General features: G+C 39.7%; 1 protein-coding gene across 1 annotated transcript in view; it reads left to right on the top strand.

Annotated features, from left to right (window-relative positions):
• LOC111151040 (axin interactor, dorsalization associated) overlaps window positions 1-16894 on the top strand; it is a 38884-nt gene that overhangs the window by 14334 nt on the left and 7656 nt on the right. The window contains exons 3-6 of the mRNA XM_022508758.1: window positions 307-360; window positions 995-1049; window positions 6595-6658; window positions 6884-6990. Of these exons, the coding sequence (XP_022364466.1) occupies window positions 307-360; window positions 995-1049; window positions 6595-6658; window positions 6884-6990 (280 nt within the window). The remainder of the gene's footprint in view (window positions 1-306; window positions 361-994; window positions 1050-6594; window positions 6659-6883; window positions 6991-16894) is intronic.

Below are 16894 nucleotides of genomic sequence, written 5' to 3'. Positions count from 1 at the left end.
GAGGGAAGATGTTGGAAGTCCTTTTCATTGCCCTTTAAATAAATCTAAAGCTGTCATCAAAGCAAACTTGATTTAAAATTGGTCATGGTACATTTAGGTCAGGAGAAAATATAGACTCACATTCTCTCCTTTATCCTAGCCCTTTGCTTCCTGTTTCTCTTCTCTAAAATCTGCAAGATGCTACACAGAAGTAAAATTTAACTTGAAAAAAATTATAGCTCCCTAACTAATAAAAACTAACACCGTGGTTTTAACAATTAACAGTTACAGTATATTCAGTACTTATGCTTTTTCTTTTTCCTACAGAAAACCATAGGCAAAATTGCAACATGCTTGGAATTACGAAGTGCAGCTTTACAGGTAAACACGGTTTTTTTCCTGCTTTCTAATGTGAGAAAAATACATTATGAACTATTCTAATAAACCTTAAACATTAATGTTAAAATGTCTCAATACTTTGACACAAAGTATTGTCTCAGAAGATATGTCTAGCAATAGGAATTCATGGGTTAAACTCCTATTAAAAGATTTAGTTCATATTTAATAAACTGAAGACAGAAAAGATATAACTTCAATTTTTTGTTATTTTTAGCTCAAATGTTCTAAAATATAAAAACAAAAACCAGTTTGGGACTTTTCATTTTCTTTTCTTTCTTTTTTTTTTTTTTTTTAAGAAGATTTTATTTATTTGTCAGAGAGAGAGCACAAGAGGGGGAGCAGCAGGCAGAGGGAGAAGCAGGTCCCCTGCTGAGCAGGGAGCCCGATGTGGGGCTCAATCCCAGGTCCCTGGGATCACGACCTGTGCCAAAGGCAAATGCTTACCCAACTGAGCCACCCAGGCATCCCGGGACTTTCCATTTTCTACTTTGAGAGCATGAAATGGATTCCTTCATTTTGTGCACTTTTTGAATATTTAGTTCTTGCCACTTAAAAGACATAGGGTATCATGAAATCTTTGTAATAAAAAGATGTAATATGCATATTTCAAATTCAGTCCACACAGTCTCAAGAAGAATTTAAACTGGAGGACCTGAAGAAGCTAGAGCCAAGTAAGTTTTATCGTTTCGTGGGACTCCTTTAGAAAACTACTTCTCCGTTATAGATATTAAGATTATTTAGCATAGATGTTTATTCATTTCTGTTCGTACCTAGTCCTATGTGATATTTTGTGCTTTTATAATTCCTATAATATTTATAGTAATTATTACTCTGTTTACCATTATAGAATATGAAAAATTGATTCCAGGTTCTACCTCATTCATATATTTTAGCCTTTGTTTTAATCACTTTAATAAAGACTGTAATTACTTTGGTAAACAGTTGCAGTAGCGTTCACTGGAGAGTATAAAGTTACAGGTACTGATGCCCATTTATACTGTATGACCTGGAAAACTACCGTCCAGCTGTTTGCGGTGCTCTACAAAAGATTTCCTTGTTGTCCCCATTTTCCTGTCCCTTCTTGAAAGCTTTTTTGAAGTAAACAGTTGCTTCAAATGTTTTGGTGGTTAGGATGTGCCGAATAAGATTTTCTTATTGGTTCACATGAATGTTCTCTCACAGGAATGTTTTCTTATCGTTCTTACGAAGAAAAAAGTGGGCAGAGGCACAAGTACTGAATATCACCGTGTTCCACCACATTTTCATCACCCCCGAAGAAACCCTGGCCCTGTTTTTAGCACACACCTGCTTCCCCCCCCTCCTCAATTCCCAGCCCTAGGAAACCGTGTATCCACTTTCCGTCTTGTGATTTTGCCTGTTCTGGACATTTTGTATAAATGGAATCCTATCACATATGGTCTTTTGTGACTCATTATATATAAGATTATTTTAAGAAAAGCACATTGATGGCTTTTTAAAAAGATCAGCCGCAGTGAGGATATCTGTTGTATAATGGTTTTAAAGATGATAATGTTCAAATTTTTTTGAATGATAAGAATAACTAGAATTTTGGCTTTCTATTTAGTCATTGTTTTCTATTTTGTTGTTATTGTTGTTTGGTGTTTCCAAATAAAACTTTAGAGTGTTACAGATTTCTCCTATTGCCTTATAGGATCTTTCACGGTATTACTGGTTACCATTCCCATTAATGGAACCAAACACACAAATAAGTCCACCAGCTGCCATTTGCTAACTTCATGGTCTTACTGCTTGTAAATGCATGAACTGGGTTTTAACCAGAGTTCTAAGCCACCCCAAAGCCCATGTTCCTGCCTCTGTCCTCTGTTGTACTACCTGTGGGTGCAGTATTGACATCAATCCTAAATACCGTGGATTTCCAGCTCAGGCTCTTGGGAGATTACTGACTCACATATGAGTGGCATTTTGGACTAAAATCTGCATTCGTCTTCTATTTCTTGCTTTTTTGTTTGTTTGCTTGTTTTTGTTTTTTTAAGATTAGGGATGGGAATGGAAAGGAAAGATAATACTGGGATTTATTTTGTCATATTTTGAATTTATATAGTGCCTTTCATTTGGACCTGTCCCTTCTTCATACTTAGTTATCTTTTCAGGTGATTTTAATTTGCTCTTGCCTTTTAAAGGAATGTAAATGTGTATCTTACATCTCAGGATATGCTCTGTAATTTTGCATTTATCAAAGCTAGGCACTTCTTATGAGTTATTTCATCAGAATTGAACATTTTCTACAAATCAGTATTTGAGTATATTTCAGGTTAAGTCAAGCTAGTTTCTGCCTCTTTTAAGACTATAAGGAAAGGAAAATTAATATGTGGGATTTGGTTTATTCTGTTAATGTACTTTTCCTTTAAGGTTAAAAAAAGTCTCTTGATAATCCTTTCTGAAACTAGTGCTACCTCTAAGAATTTGAAAGTACTATTTCTTTCATTTTCTGATGTTGATCCTTGGTAATATACTACTTCTTACTGAAACATACCTCCCCCACCACCACTCTGTGAAGTTCCTTCCACTGACTGATCCTTAAAGGCCCCAGAGAAATCCCACCTTTCTCTGAAAGCTTTCTCTGCTCTCCCAGCCCTAATTAAATTCTATGTCCTGGCCTTTTTAGGAGCACATTTTATGTCCATTATCATAGTGTGCCCTGTGTGATGCTCACTTAAATTCATTTTGCTCCTAAATGAGACTGTCAGTAACCTTTGTAATTTTCCCCACAGAGCCCAGGCTGCATATCGTATGATCTTGGCAAATTTTTAAGTTGAACAGTGTTGAATGTCTTCAGGGAATCTTCTCCCATGATTAAAAAAGTAACCTTTCAGCTAGGAAGCACTTACTCATTTTGTCCACCAGAAAAATGAAACAAATCAGCCACAAAAGCAGAACACACGTTGTTGACTGTGTGTCATTTTTAGAGTATGGCCTTCAGGAGGGTGGGAGGCCATGCTCTGTGAGAGTGGGCAGGGAGTACTGGGTTTTTCCTCACAGAGGTGCACCATCAGATGTCAGCCACGGGGTGAGCCCCTTGGTCCCCAAACCGTGATGGACTCCGTGCTCATGATAATACCTTCCGGGAAATTATAAACTGCTTCTCTTCTCCACATCTTCCTAAAATATCAGCACTAGATCAGTGGAGGAAAAATCCTATATGTAAGTTTTAAGTAGAATCCTATTGTAAAAGCACGTTAGAATCTCTGTTATTCCATAGTTGGTGAGAATAGAAACCTATAATTAAAGAAAATGAGAAAGGACCTGTTATTTTCTTCCAAAAGGATATGAATTAAATACCTGATATGCTCTATTATTGTAAATAGAAACTAATGACAAGCTGTTGTTCCAGGTCAAGCCTTTCCTATGATAGCATTGGTACCTAAGAAAAGAAATACTGTCCTATTCTCGTATTACAGTAGAAACAAAAGGTATTCTTAATAACTGATAGAGTGTTTGACTTTTTTATTGATTTTTTTATACTTGTAAAGTTTGATTTTTTCCCCCTTTTATTATTAAAATAGCATTTCAGTGCTTTCATTTCTGATGTGAATGCTACAAGGCCTTCTTTGTCACCACTCCCCTACTCTTAGGATCTAGCACAATACTGTGTAAGCGATTAATTGATATTTGAGTTGAATTAATAGTTTATTTACACTGAGCAATCATGCACAGGTTTAAAAAAGGATGTTTTGTAATTTTAAAAATAATACTTCTTGGACCTGAAATAGTAGGATTCTAGTTAGCTGAATAGGGAAAACTGTGGAGAGAATAAATTACCGTATAATAATGTGAGCTTATACTTATGTGGGACTTTAAATTTCCCATGCAATTTCATATATATTAATTTTACTTCTTTCCACAGTGGGGAAGTGGTGTTCCTGTTTTAGAACTGGGGAAACAGATTCAGAGTAGTTATATAAATGACATAATGACAACTGACATGATTATGGGACTTCTCTCTTGCTTATTAAACTTGAGTTATATAGTCTGTTTTATTCGTTGAACAAGCCAAACTAGTACCTGCCTCAGTCTTTGTTGTTGTTACAAAGATTTTTTTTTTTTTTAATTTTATTTATTTATTTGACAGACAGAGAGCACAAGTAGGCAGAAAGGCAGGCAGAGGGAGCAAGGGAAGCAGGTTCCCTGCTGAGCAGAGAACCCGATGCGGGACTCGATCCCAGGACCCTGGGATCATGACCTGAGCTGAAGGCAGAGGCTTAACCCACTGAGCCACCCAGGTGCCCCCAAAGATGTTATTTTTAAGTAATCCCTCCACTTAACATGGGACTCAGACTCACAGCCCTGAGATCAAGAGTCGCATGCTCCACTGACTGAGCCAGCCAGGGCCTGCCTGTTTTTTGGTTTTTTTAAATTTTATTTATTTGAGAAAGAGCACAAGTAGGCAAAGCAGCAGATGGAGAGGAAGAAGCGGGCTTCCTGCTGAGCAGAGAGCCTGATGAGGGGCTCAACCCCAGGACCCTGGAGTCGTGACCCGAGCTGAAGGCAGACACTGGACCCACTAAGCCACTCGGGCGCGCTCCCTCTAGCCTGTTTTTTAATACTTGGAAAGCCCTTCCCCAGTGCTACTTAGGGACAGTTCCTCTCATTCCAGATTATGGCTCACTAGTGTTCCAACAGTTATTTTGAAAGGCCTGCCCTGTCCACCTTAGCCGAAGTCCCTCAGCTCCACTTAGGCGCTCACCGATCCTGTCCTTCATGATGCCAGCCATAGTCTAACAGTACCTTGTTGATCTGTTGCTTTATTTACTGTCTGCTTTTCCTGACTGCGGTCTTAAGATCCACAGATGAGAGCAACAGCCGTCTGCCTTGATCGCTGCCATATCTTTAGCACCTAAAACAGTGAGTGGAACTGTGCGGGAGCTCGGGGCACATCTGTTGAGCGGAAGAACGAGAAGGGAAAGATGAGGATAAGAGCTGGAGGGAGAGAAGGAGTAAGAATGAACAAGAAGCTAGACCCAAGTCCCAGACCTCTCTCTCATTGAAGGACTCAGTAAGAGTGCCCCTCCAGCTCCTGTTGGGATAAACCACGAAATTGCACATGCTCTGGGATTTCCTACTTTGGGATGGTAACATGTATGCCACAGCTATTTTATCTCTAAACTACAGTGCTCCAAAATGAGGCTAAGTGAGTTGAGTACAAAATCTTAGGAACTCTCCGGATTGCTCAGTTAATGCCATTATTCCACCTTCATATAACTGCAGGGAGTTGCTGAAGACCCGAAACCCCACATGTGAAGCTCTAAATTACGTGCTTTTAGGGGCACCTGGGTGGCTCAGTCGTTAAGCGTCTGCCTTCGGCTCAGGTCATGATCCCAGGATCCTGGGGTCGAGCCCTGTGTCAGGCTCCCTGCTAGCGGGAAGCCTGCTTCTCCCTCTCCCTCCTTTCTCCCCTCTCCGCCTGCTTGTGTCCCCCTCTCACTGTCTCTTTGTCAAATAAATAATTTTTAAAAATAAAATAAATTAATACTTTTAGTAAGTCTGTAAGGTATCCATATTCATAGTAGCTCTCTAAGCACCAGGCAGAGTTATAGAACATCTCTCTTTAAGTTTACATACCAGCATGTAATCATGGACCATACCATGATGCAGAAGGTGATGGGTTCCATGTTATCTGAAGACTTCTCCTGAGGGTAAATCCCTCTTTGTGTATTTGTCTACGTATGTGTGTAGATATATGTATGTCTGTAATAAACTGTCGTAAATGGCATGTTGAAGTTGTAACCAGTTATGTTCAGTTTTGCCAGTTTAATGGAGTTGAGGGGAAATCAGGACATAGACCAAAATGTCCTGACCGAAATTGGTTATCTTTGAACCAGTCTTGTAATTGAGGTACTCCAGGAAGGAGATCTCTTTTTCTGCTGCCCTATGTCTCACCTAGGATCTTGTACCTACAACTTAGTTTGTTTTCTGTGAGGGCTCTGAGACTCTGGAACTTACTTTCCTTGGAGATCTGACAAAGTAGTTGTGCCTGGAATATACTATGGATATTTTCATTTTGCTAAGACCTTCTGTGGACAAATGCATCATGGTTCTGAATGATGATGAGAGTGGGAATTTTTTTAAGTATTAATATGCATAGTAAATTTGACTAAAAATCAGTCATTTCTAATAAAATTTTTTATTTTGATTCATGGAAGAGTTTATGTGTCTGTCTTTCTGTTTTTATTCTAGTCCTAAAGAATATTCTTACGTATAATAAGGAATTCCCATTTGACGTTCAGCCTGTCCCCTTAAGGTAAAATTATTTTTTTGTCTTATTTTATAACTATTTTTCAGATATTTCTGCATTTTTTAAATCCGTATTGGTATCTTTAATATCAGTAGGTCAACATTTTTGTGTCAACATTTTTTGTGTCTACATCTTACCTGGGATGTAATCTTTATCTATAATAGAGCTATAATGCCTCTCTAGGGTAGTTAGTTTTGTAGCTTACTCTTTTGTCTTCTGTTTTGCATGCAGAAGAATTTTAGCACCTGGTGAAGAGGAGAATTTGGAATTCGAAGAAGATGAAGAAGAGGGTGGTGCCGGAGCAGGGTCTCCTGATTCCTTTCCTGCTAGAGTTCCCGGTGAGTATCACTGATTGCAAAACAGGCATAACAAGGCATAACTTAATCCAAGCTTAGGGGGTTTAGAACTTATTTTGGTACTTGCCAATCTTAAGCAAATTTTCATTGCCATGTTATTGGCTGGAGCTATTTTATATGTATAGTCTGAAGGCATCTTACTGTCTGTGTTGGGTACACAAGGCCACCCAAATTCAGTGATCTGCTAGGAAGACTCACGGACTCAGTGTATAGTTGTATTCACAGCGATGATTTCACAGCTATGATTTATTGTACTGGGCAAAGACAAGAACAAAGTCAACAAAGGGAAAAGGTGTGCAAGTGAACGGAGTCTGGAGGAAACCAGGTGCGGGCTTCTTTTTTTTTTTTTTTTTTTTTTTTTTTTTTTTTTTTTAGATTTTATATAAATTCGAGTTTGTTAACAAAGAGTATATTGTTAGTTTCAGGGATAGGATTTTGTGATTCATCATTTGCATACAAAACCCAGTGCTCATTACAAGTGCCCTCCTTAATGCCCATCTCCCCATTGCCCCGCAAGGTGCAGGCTTCTGAGAGTCTCTCCCAGTGGAGTCACGCAGGTTGTACTACGTGTAAAATGGGTCTGAGGGAAGCTGTTAGAGGCTCCGTGCCCATAGCTGTGATGACACCGAACTGGAGGTTCAAATGGCCACTTTGGACTCCTCCTGCCTCTGAATCGACAGGTGAAGAAGGGAGTTACCGTGCTGGCCGAGGTGGCTGATTCCGAGTGCACCTGGGGAAGGCAGACAGCTACTCCACAGTGACTAGAGGGGACCCGTTTGGATGTCCGTTGTATCACAACTCCTGTGATTAGGGTCGATGGCAGAGTGCACGCATCCAGTCCCTGCACGACCAGTGATGGCTTCTAGTACTTGGGTTACAGGATGTCAAGGAGAAGCACAAACATTGCTCACAAAACATCACCTCCTCCTCTGGGGAAGGCGCTAGTGAGGTTTGGGTTGTGTACAGGACAGTAGTATCATGTTAAGTATGGCCTTCTTATTGCCTTTATATAGAGCTTAAGTGTGGCTCAAGGAGATGTTTCTGCGTGCTGAGTAGACAAGGGGTGACATGGTGATGTTTAATTTTGTATGTCAGCCTGACAAGGCCCCAGGGTGCCCAGACATCTGGCCAGTTGTCACTCTGGGTGTGTCTATGAAAGTGTCTCCAGAGACCTCACATTTGAATTGAAGACTGAATGAAGCGGATTGCCGTCCCTAACGTAACAGGCTTCGTCCAGGCAGCAGAAGGCCTAGACGGGACAAAGAGGCCTCCCCTCCCCTCTTTGAGCTGGGTTACTGGTCGTCTTCTGCTGTGGGACTCGAACTGAAACATCAGCTTTTTCTGGGTCTCAGGCCTCCTGGCCTTCTGTCTGGAACATACACCATGGGCTCTCCTGGTTCTGAGGCCTCAGACTGAAACTACATATCTGTCTGTCTGTCTTCTGTTTCTCTGGAGGATGCTGAATACAGCAGTTAATCACATCTGCAGAAAGAAAAAAAAGAATGAAACTCCATCCCAGCACCATTCTTAGGGGCTGATCACATAGGCACCCTCTGCTTAGCACTGGCCAGAGTTCCAGACTCCCGGAAGGAAAGTGCATACTCAGCATAAACCATATTGTTTGCACAGTTTACCGATAGTGACCGTCCTTACTGGGGGATGGTGGGGACATGCCAGAAATCCAAGTTCCCAGACTCTAGCCTAGGGTGGTGGCCTTGCCACCTGAGAATAACAGTCTCAGGCCTGCTATAGTAACCCTTTTCTGTAGACTCCTCTAAGCACTTCTTTAATTAATCAAATGTAGTCATTAAGACTGCATCCAAGGGGAGTGGGTACTGAGCAAATGCTCTTTTTTCCCATCTTGTTTTAGGAAAAGAAATAACGTATGGCAAGTCATTTTTTTTTTTTTAAAGATTTTATTTATTTATTTGTCAGAGAGAGAGAGAGAGGGAGAGAGAGTGAGCACAGGCAGACAGAATGGCAGGCAGAGGCAGAGGGAGAAGCAGGCTCCCTGACGAGCAAGGAGCCCGATGTGGGACTCGATCCCAGGACGCTGGGATCATGACCTGAGCCGAAGGCAGCTGCTTAACCAACTGAGCCACCCAGGCGTCCCTGGCAAGTCATTTTTATTTGCAGAAGATCTCCATGAGGATCTTCCCTTTCTGCAGGCACCCTGGATAAGTCGCCTGCCTCTCCCAGTCACCGGGTCACTCTTACACGTGCATCATTTTCATTTCTGGCAAACTGATTCACTTTAGGTGTGAGAGCAATATGCTATGAGATTATTACGCATTTTGAAATAGACCCTAGAAGCTTTACAGTAGAGCTTAAGCACAATTTGTGTGTCATCCAGATAACTTTCTTGGTAATAAAAGTATAGTAATATTCCGATATTTTTAACACTCCCCGGGGAGGAGGCATTATGGAGCAGGAACAGCATAGACTTGAGCCAACAGGTGCTTGGACTGGCGTCTAGGCTCTGACAGTGACTCGCTGAAGGGCTTTGTTCTGATTTCCTAAACCAGTCTGAAGCTCAGTTTCTTTTATAACATGGGATAATAGCAGTGCCTAACTTGTCAGGTTCCCGTGAAGATGGAACACAGTTCTGTGGCTAAAGCTGCGAGCGCCATCGGGGTCACATGCTGAACATTCCGCGACACCTGTTGTTCTGACCGTCCCTTCCCTTCAGTGGGGGTAGCAGGACCTACGCTCTGGGGCTACTGGGGAAATTACAGGCTGTGTTTCTTTGGGGCAAGGGCATTATTTCCAATCTGCTTTGCTTTATGAAGAGCGATGTATTTTTCTTACTTTTGTCATATGGGTAGGAAATTTCAAGTTGGTTGAGTTGGTGAGAGAAATTACTTTGCTGTTTTACTAACTGAATAATTGTCATTCCCTTTCCGAACCACATATTATAATTGACATGGCTTCCAGTGCTATAAATTTCAGTCTAACTTGGTGGTTTGCTCACTTCTGTACTTTGATAGCAGATAAGATCCTTAAAGTAGATGATATAAACTGTGATACAGATTAAGATCTTTGTGGTGTTCAGGTTGATGAGTTGAAGGGAAACTTGTACCATAAACTAAATCTATTTGCTATATAGGATTAAGCCCAAATGAAATAGATTTTCGTATTCTGATACAGCATTGTGATATCTCATTTCAGAGATACAGAAAGGTTACCGGACCCTTGTGTTCGCTGAATTTCTTTTTTCCAAAATTAAGAAAGAGCACATATAGTTTAAGTAACTGTATTTAGTTTGTGATATGAGTGTTATTAAGTAATTTGTAGAGCGCCTGGGTGGCCCAGTCGGTTAAGTGTCTGTCTTCAGCTCAGGTCATGATCCCAGGGTCCTGGGATCGAGCTTCTCCTCTGGCTCCCTGCACAGCGGGGAGTCAGCCTCTCCCTCTCTCTCTACCCATCCCCCCCCAGCTCATGCTGTCTCACTGTTTCTCGCTGTCTCTCAAATAAATAAAATCTTTTTTTAAAAAAGTAATTTGTGAAGTTATACTTACTGAAATCATCATCGAAATAGGAAGGTGACATTTGACATTTAATTGTAAAGCAGGACAACATTTCTTGTTCTTACAACCCTGAGGGATTCAAAATTTCAGTGATGCCTAGGTAGTGTCTGCATTTTGGTGGCAAAAAGATTCTAAGAATTGTGACTTTTTGTCACCTTTGTTCTTTTTTTTTTTTTAAGGTTTTATTTATTTGAGAGCGAGAGAGATAGTGAGAGATAGAGCACAAGCAGAGGGAGAGGGAGAAGCAGGCTCCCCCGCTGAGCAGGGAGCCCAACACTGGGCTTGATCCCAGGACCTTGGGATCATGGCTAGAGCCGAAGGCAGATACTTAAGCAACTGAGCCCTCCAGACAGGGTTCACTTTTGTTCTTATATAATTTATTCAGATGTGAGTTTGTTGTGACTTTTTGAAAGTCAGATTTACTGAAATATCGTTTACATGTATATTTACGTATAAAATGAGTGATTTTTAGTGTGTAGTTTATACGTTTTGACAAATGCATACAGTTATGTAAACACTACCATTAATGAAGAATGTGGTATTGTATATGATATGTATGACTCAGTGGTTTTTTCCCATTTAAAATTAAAAATGACTTTGTCCAACCTTTCTTGAAGAAAAAAGATTAAAAAAATCTTAGCTTTCTTGATAAGTACTTTCTTCTTTTCAAAAATTTAAAAACTCATAAGGCAAACAAATTTGTTAAATAATTGGCTTAAGTCAAAATGACATTTAATTTGTCTAGAGGTAGGCTTGGCGGGGATGCCTGGGTGACTCAGTCAGTTAAGTGTCTGACTTCAGCTCAGGTCTTGGTCTCAGGGTCCTGAGATGGAGCCCCCCTCACTGGGGAGTCTTCTTCCCATCTCCCTGTCATCCCACTCATCCTCTCTATCTCTCTCTCAAATAAGTAAAATCTTGAAAAATAAAAAATAAAGTAAAAAATAAAGGTAGGCTTGTTAGATTTCATTTAAATAAAGGATATAAATTTCCAACCTGTTATTTATGTCCAGAAAATTGACTGACAGCATTGAATAGTAAAGCTAGTAAAATCATAAGCACAGCAGTATGAATTTAAAAATAGCCCAAGACACAATTTTCCAAGATTTTTAAAAAATTTTCATATTGAATGACATGATCAATCTCAAATATAGGTTTAACCATTTCAAAATTATTATATGAGTGTGATTTATCTCTATAGAGACTTAAATATGTGTACACATTTATTTTTGAAACTAGAAATAAAGAATGTGATTTATCTCTTTAATGTGGAAACAGTTTTCATATTCACTTGGGAAAGACATCTTTCACAAAAGGAGAATTACCATTGGCTTTGAAAGTTAGATATGCAGTCCCCCCGCCCCCCGCCTTTTTTTTTTTTTTTTTTTTTGAGAGCGCATGCTTGCATGCTGGGGTTGCCGGGTTGGGGGAGGCTCTTAAGTAGGCTCCTTGCTCAGTGCAGAGTCCGACAAGGGGCTTAATCTCACAATGCTGAGATAGTGACCTGAGCCAAAATCAAGTCAGATGTTTAAGCAAGTGAGCCACCCAGATGCTCCAGCAGTCCCCTTTGACTGTCAAAAAAAAAGCCATAATCAGAGTGAACAAGACAAATAAGGAGCCAACATCCTTAATACATAAGAAATCTTTAAGCTCTGACAACAAAGGCCACAGGCACATTAGAAAATTGGGCAAAAGACATGGACAGTTAACTCACATGGGCAAATACGTACACATAGCCCTTAAACATATGAAAAGATGTGTATAATGAGAGACATACAGACTGAAACTGCTGTTGCTGAGGCGGCGGGGAACATGCTCGTTCAGTGCTGGTGGGAGTACAAACAGGTACATTCCCTTTGGAAGGGAATTCAATGTCTAACAACAAAATTAGGCATTTTATTCTTAGGCCCAGCAATCCATCTCACTTCTAGGAATTTATTCTAAGGATACACCTCCAATAAAATGAAAACAAACAAACAAAAAAAAAGACTGGCGTATATCAGGTTATTTATTGTGGTATTATTTGTAATAGTAAAATACTAGAAACAGCCTAAAAACTATGATACATAGAAAACTACAGAGCACAATTAGGAAAATCTTCATGAACTAATGAGTGATTTTTAGAATATATTGTTAAATAAACAAAGTACATTGAGGTGAGTCACCTTAAGAGATTGAGAAAAATCTCAGTCCTCTCAATAGATGCAGAAAATGTTTTAAATTAAACTCTAGGGGCACCTGGGTGGCTCAGTGGGTTAAGCCTCTGCGTTTGGCTCAGGGTATGATCTCAGGGTCTTGGGATCAAGCCCCACATGGGGTTCCCTGTGTCCCTATCCCTCTGTCCCTCCCCACTGCTCATGCTTGCTCGCTCTCATATAAATTTAAAAAAATTAAATTCTAAATCTATTCTTGAATTTAAAAAAAAATTCTAGCAGACGGGGGTACCTGGGTGGCTCAGTCAGGTAAGCATCTGACTCTTGATTTCAGCTCAGGTCCTGATCTCAGGGTTGTGAGATGGAGCCCCACATCAAGCTCCATGCTCAGTGGGGAGTTTGCTGGAGATCCTCTCCCTCTGCCCCTCCCCTACTCCTAAAGTAATAAATAAATAATCTTTTAAAAAAAGTCTAGCAGACTGAGAACAGAACACGTCTCCAGGTGTTCTCTAGGGACACTTAGAGCCAAAATCATACTTATTGGTAAAAATTGAAGCTTTCCTTTTCAGATCAAGAGCAAGGCAAGAATGAGAGTGCCTACTATTACCTCTTTTTATTAACATTGTCTGGAAGCGCTAGCCAGTACACTAGGACAAGAAAAATAAAAGATAAACATTAGGAGAAGAAAATCTCCTCCCTTTATCTGCAGGTGTTATGAATATATATATAGTCCATATAAAAGAATCAACAGGTGAGTAATTAGGATTAATAAGAGAGTTTAGCATACATGGTTCCTTGAAAGAATCAATTAAGTACAAATTTTTTTATCTATAAACAAGCAGTTGCTTAGAAGATAAATATAACATTTATTATGGTATCATAGAATATCAAGTACCTAGCAATAAATCCCAACAAAAGAAGTATTAAGACCTTTGTGAAGAAAATTATAAAACTATCAAGAGAAATTAAGAAGTGTTTAATAAATGGAAAGGTATATTTCAGTTCATGGATTGGAAGAAGCAATTTGTAAAGATGTGACTATTTCTAAAGTTGATCTGAACTTCACTGCAATTCCAATAGATTTTTTTTTTAAAGAACTTGACAGCTGTTTTTATAATTTACATGGAAATGCAAACAGCCAAAAGTAGTTGACTCTTGGAAAATAATGTTAAGAGGGGAGAATTTGTTTTACCAAATGTCAAGACTTCTTAGAAAACTGTAGTGATTAAGACACTGTGGTAGTGGTGCGAGGGTAGGAAATGGTCCTGTGAGGCAGATTGGAAAGCCCAGAACAGGCAATGCTTGATTTGTGATCAGGGTGCACTGCAGATCAATGGGAGAAATGATGGCCTTTTATATACATGGTAATTAATGGCACAGTCCATTAAGCATCTGAATCTTGGTTTTGGCTCAGGCCCCCATCTCAGGGCCGTGAGATTGATTTGAGCCCTGTGTCATGCTCCCTGCCCAACGGGGTTCTCTCTCTCCTCTCCCTGTGCCCCTCCCACTTGTGCTCTCTCTCAAATAAATAAAAAGATCTTTTGAAAAAAAATAAATAAGTAGTGCTGGGACAGTTGGGTTTCCATGTTGGATAGAATGAGATTGGGCTCATACTATACACCAAAGACAAAAATTAATTATAGAATTAAATGCAAATGGAAAAATGATAAGTCTGCAAGATAAGAAAACACCTATGTGATCTTGGAGTAGGGAAAGATACTTGAATAGTACACAGAAAGTGGTGACTGTAAAGGAATTTAGAGATTAAGAAATACGGAATATTAACATTGAGAATTTATCATAATCAGAAGACACCATTAACACAGAAGGGCTTAACATGTAAAACTAATCTGTGGTGGTAGAAATCCTGAAAGGTTATCTCTTCGGGGAGAAAATGACTTGGGTCTGCTGGAGACACAGGAGGGCTCCCAGTACACTGGCAGTGTCTTTCCTGGATCCACTGGTGTTACACAGACGTGTTCATTTTGAGAAAATTCATTAGGCTGTACTTAGAATTTGAACATAATTTATATACTTTTTAATATGTTGTCCTTCAATATAAAGTTTCTTTTTAAAGGTAAGCCACCTGAGAATCTAATTACAAACACATATCCAATGAAAGCTTGTATCAAAATATTAGAGAATTTCTACAAAGAAGAAAAAGATGAACATTCTGAGAAAAGATGTGCAAAATAATTGAACAGATACTTCAGAAAAGAGGAAATCCAAATGCTCATTCTAAAATGAAAAGAAGCTCAACCTCAGTCAGTCATTGGAGAAATACACATGAAAACTGGACCGACGTTTCTCTGCACCTAAACTGGCTAAAAAGCGTCTGACCCCTCCAATCATCGTGCGGGGCCTGGGGGGCGGGGCACAGGGAGAGCAGTGCTGGAGGGGGGTATCCGCATGGACACTTTGGACACAGATTGTCTTCACGTGGTAAGCAGGAGGGTGGCGCCCCATGGGACTTGGTGATCCCTCTCTTTTGCAAATGTGTGCACACATGCACGAGAACATGTGTGCGAGAATGTTAGAGCAGCATGGTTCACACAACTCCCAATGCCTGTCGGCGGAAGAATGGACGCATCACCTGTGCCTTGTTGAGAAACCCGTGTGCTGTGCACCAGTACCACAGTCCTGCGGATGGACAAGTTAACAGCTACTGGCAACAAGTCAGATCAATCTCAAGTTCAAAAGCAGGCAAAATATTATTAATACAGTGCTTTTTAGCAATCACTTTGGAAGCCAGGATAGTGGAGCGGGATTAGGAAGAACTGTGCACGGTGAGAGAGGGGAGCTCCTGGGGTAATGCTTATCTTTTGACCTAAGTGATGGTTACACAGATGCTGGTTTTCCAGTTTTCATTAGGCCGTGCACTTGTTTTATTTGCCTTTCTAAATATTTGTCAGATTTCACAATTGAAATTTTCTAAGACACAGTGGATGCAGTAAGAGACCTTTTATTTTTAAGAAAACCATTGAATATTGAAAATGTGTTGAAATATGGCAAAATGTCAAAGACTAATTTCATGTGAAAAAGTAATGTTATAATTATCCTTTCGAAATGGTATTGAATACTGCTTTGAGTGTTCCGTTTTGATTTTCTAATTTCTAACTTTTCATAAGCCAAAAGTTTTCTTTAATAAATATCACCAGTTAAGACCTTTGAATTTTTTTTCTTTAAAGATTTTATTTATTTGTTTGAGAGAGAGCGTGCGACAGAGATAATGAAAGAGACCACAAATGGGGAGGAGAGGGAGAAATGGGCTCCCCACTGAGCAGGGAGCCCTGATGCCATGTGGGGCTGGATGTCAGGACCCTGAGATCATGACCTGAGCCAGAAGCAGATGCTTAACCAACTAAGCCACCCAGGCGCCCCAAGACTCTTGAATTTCTATAGTAATTTTTCCATCATAAAATTCACTCATTGTAAGTGTACAGTTCAGTGACTTTTGATCTGTAGTGTTTGTTGTACATCCAACCAGTTTGACAGATCTAATTTGAGAACATTTCCATCACCCCCTAAAATCCCCTCAAACCTGTTTGTAGCTATTCAAGATGTTCTATTTTGAAGGTAGTAAGTTGATTCACGTATTTCAAATAATTCATCATTAAAAGTAGAGTCACACATTGTTGGACAGAAACATGAAAAATGTCAAAGTCCTTTAAAAATGTTAGATACTTTAGGGGCACCTGGGTGGCTCAGTGGATTAAGCCTCTGCCCTGGACTCGGGTCGTGATCCCAGGGTTCTGGGATCAAGCCCCACATGAGGCTCTCTGCTCGGCAGGGAGCCTGCTTCCCTTCCTCTCTCTGCCTGCCTCTCTGCCTACTTGTGATCTCTCTGTCAAATAAATAAAATCTAAAAAAAAAAAAAAAAAGTGTTAGATACTTTAGTTTGAGATACAGTGTGCATATTAGATTAAAGTCAGCTTTGGTTCACATCTGTTCTCAGTAGATAATATGATTTCTTGATGTCAGTTTTTTGGTAGGGAATGCTCTTCTGGGTGATTTTTCAGTTTTAAAAAATTTGGTTGATATGCAAGAGAGGTTTCAAATACAAATGTATATGCCATTCTCAGCAGGATTAATTTCCGAGAGAAAAGATCAGACAGAATAGGATGCAGAAAGGGGTAGGAAATTAGGTTATAAAATTATTTAATTAAATACATATTTTGTAGTTGTTTCTTCCATTAATAATTAAAAGAT

Source organism: Enhydra lutris, unplaced genomic scaffold, assembly GCF_002288905.1.
Source record: "Enhydra lutris kenyoni isolate GAN:26980312 unplaced genomic scaffold, ASM228890v2 scaffoldscaffold25, whole genome shotgun sequence".
Lineage (NCBI taxonomy): Eukaryota > Metazoa > Chordata > Mammalia > Carnivora > Mustelidae > Enhydra > Enhydra lutris.
The sequence above is the reverse complement of the archived record's forward strand: the minus strand, read 5'-3'. Positions and strand labels throughout refer to the sequence as shown.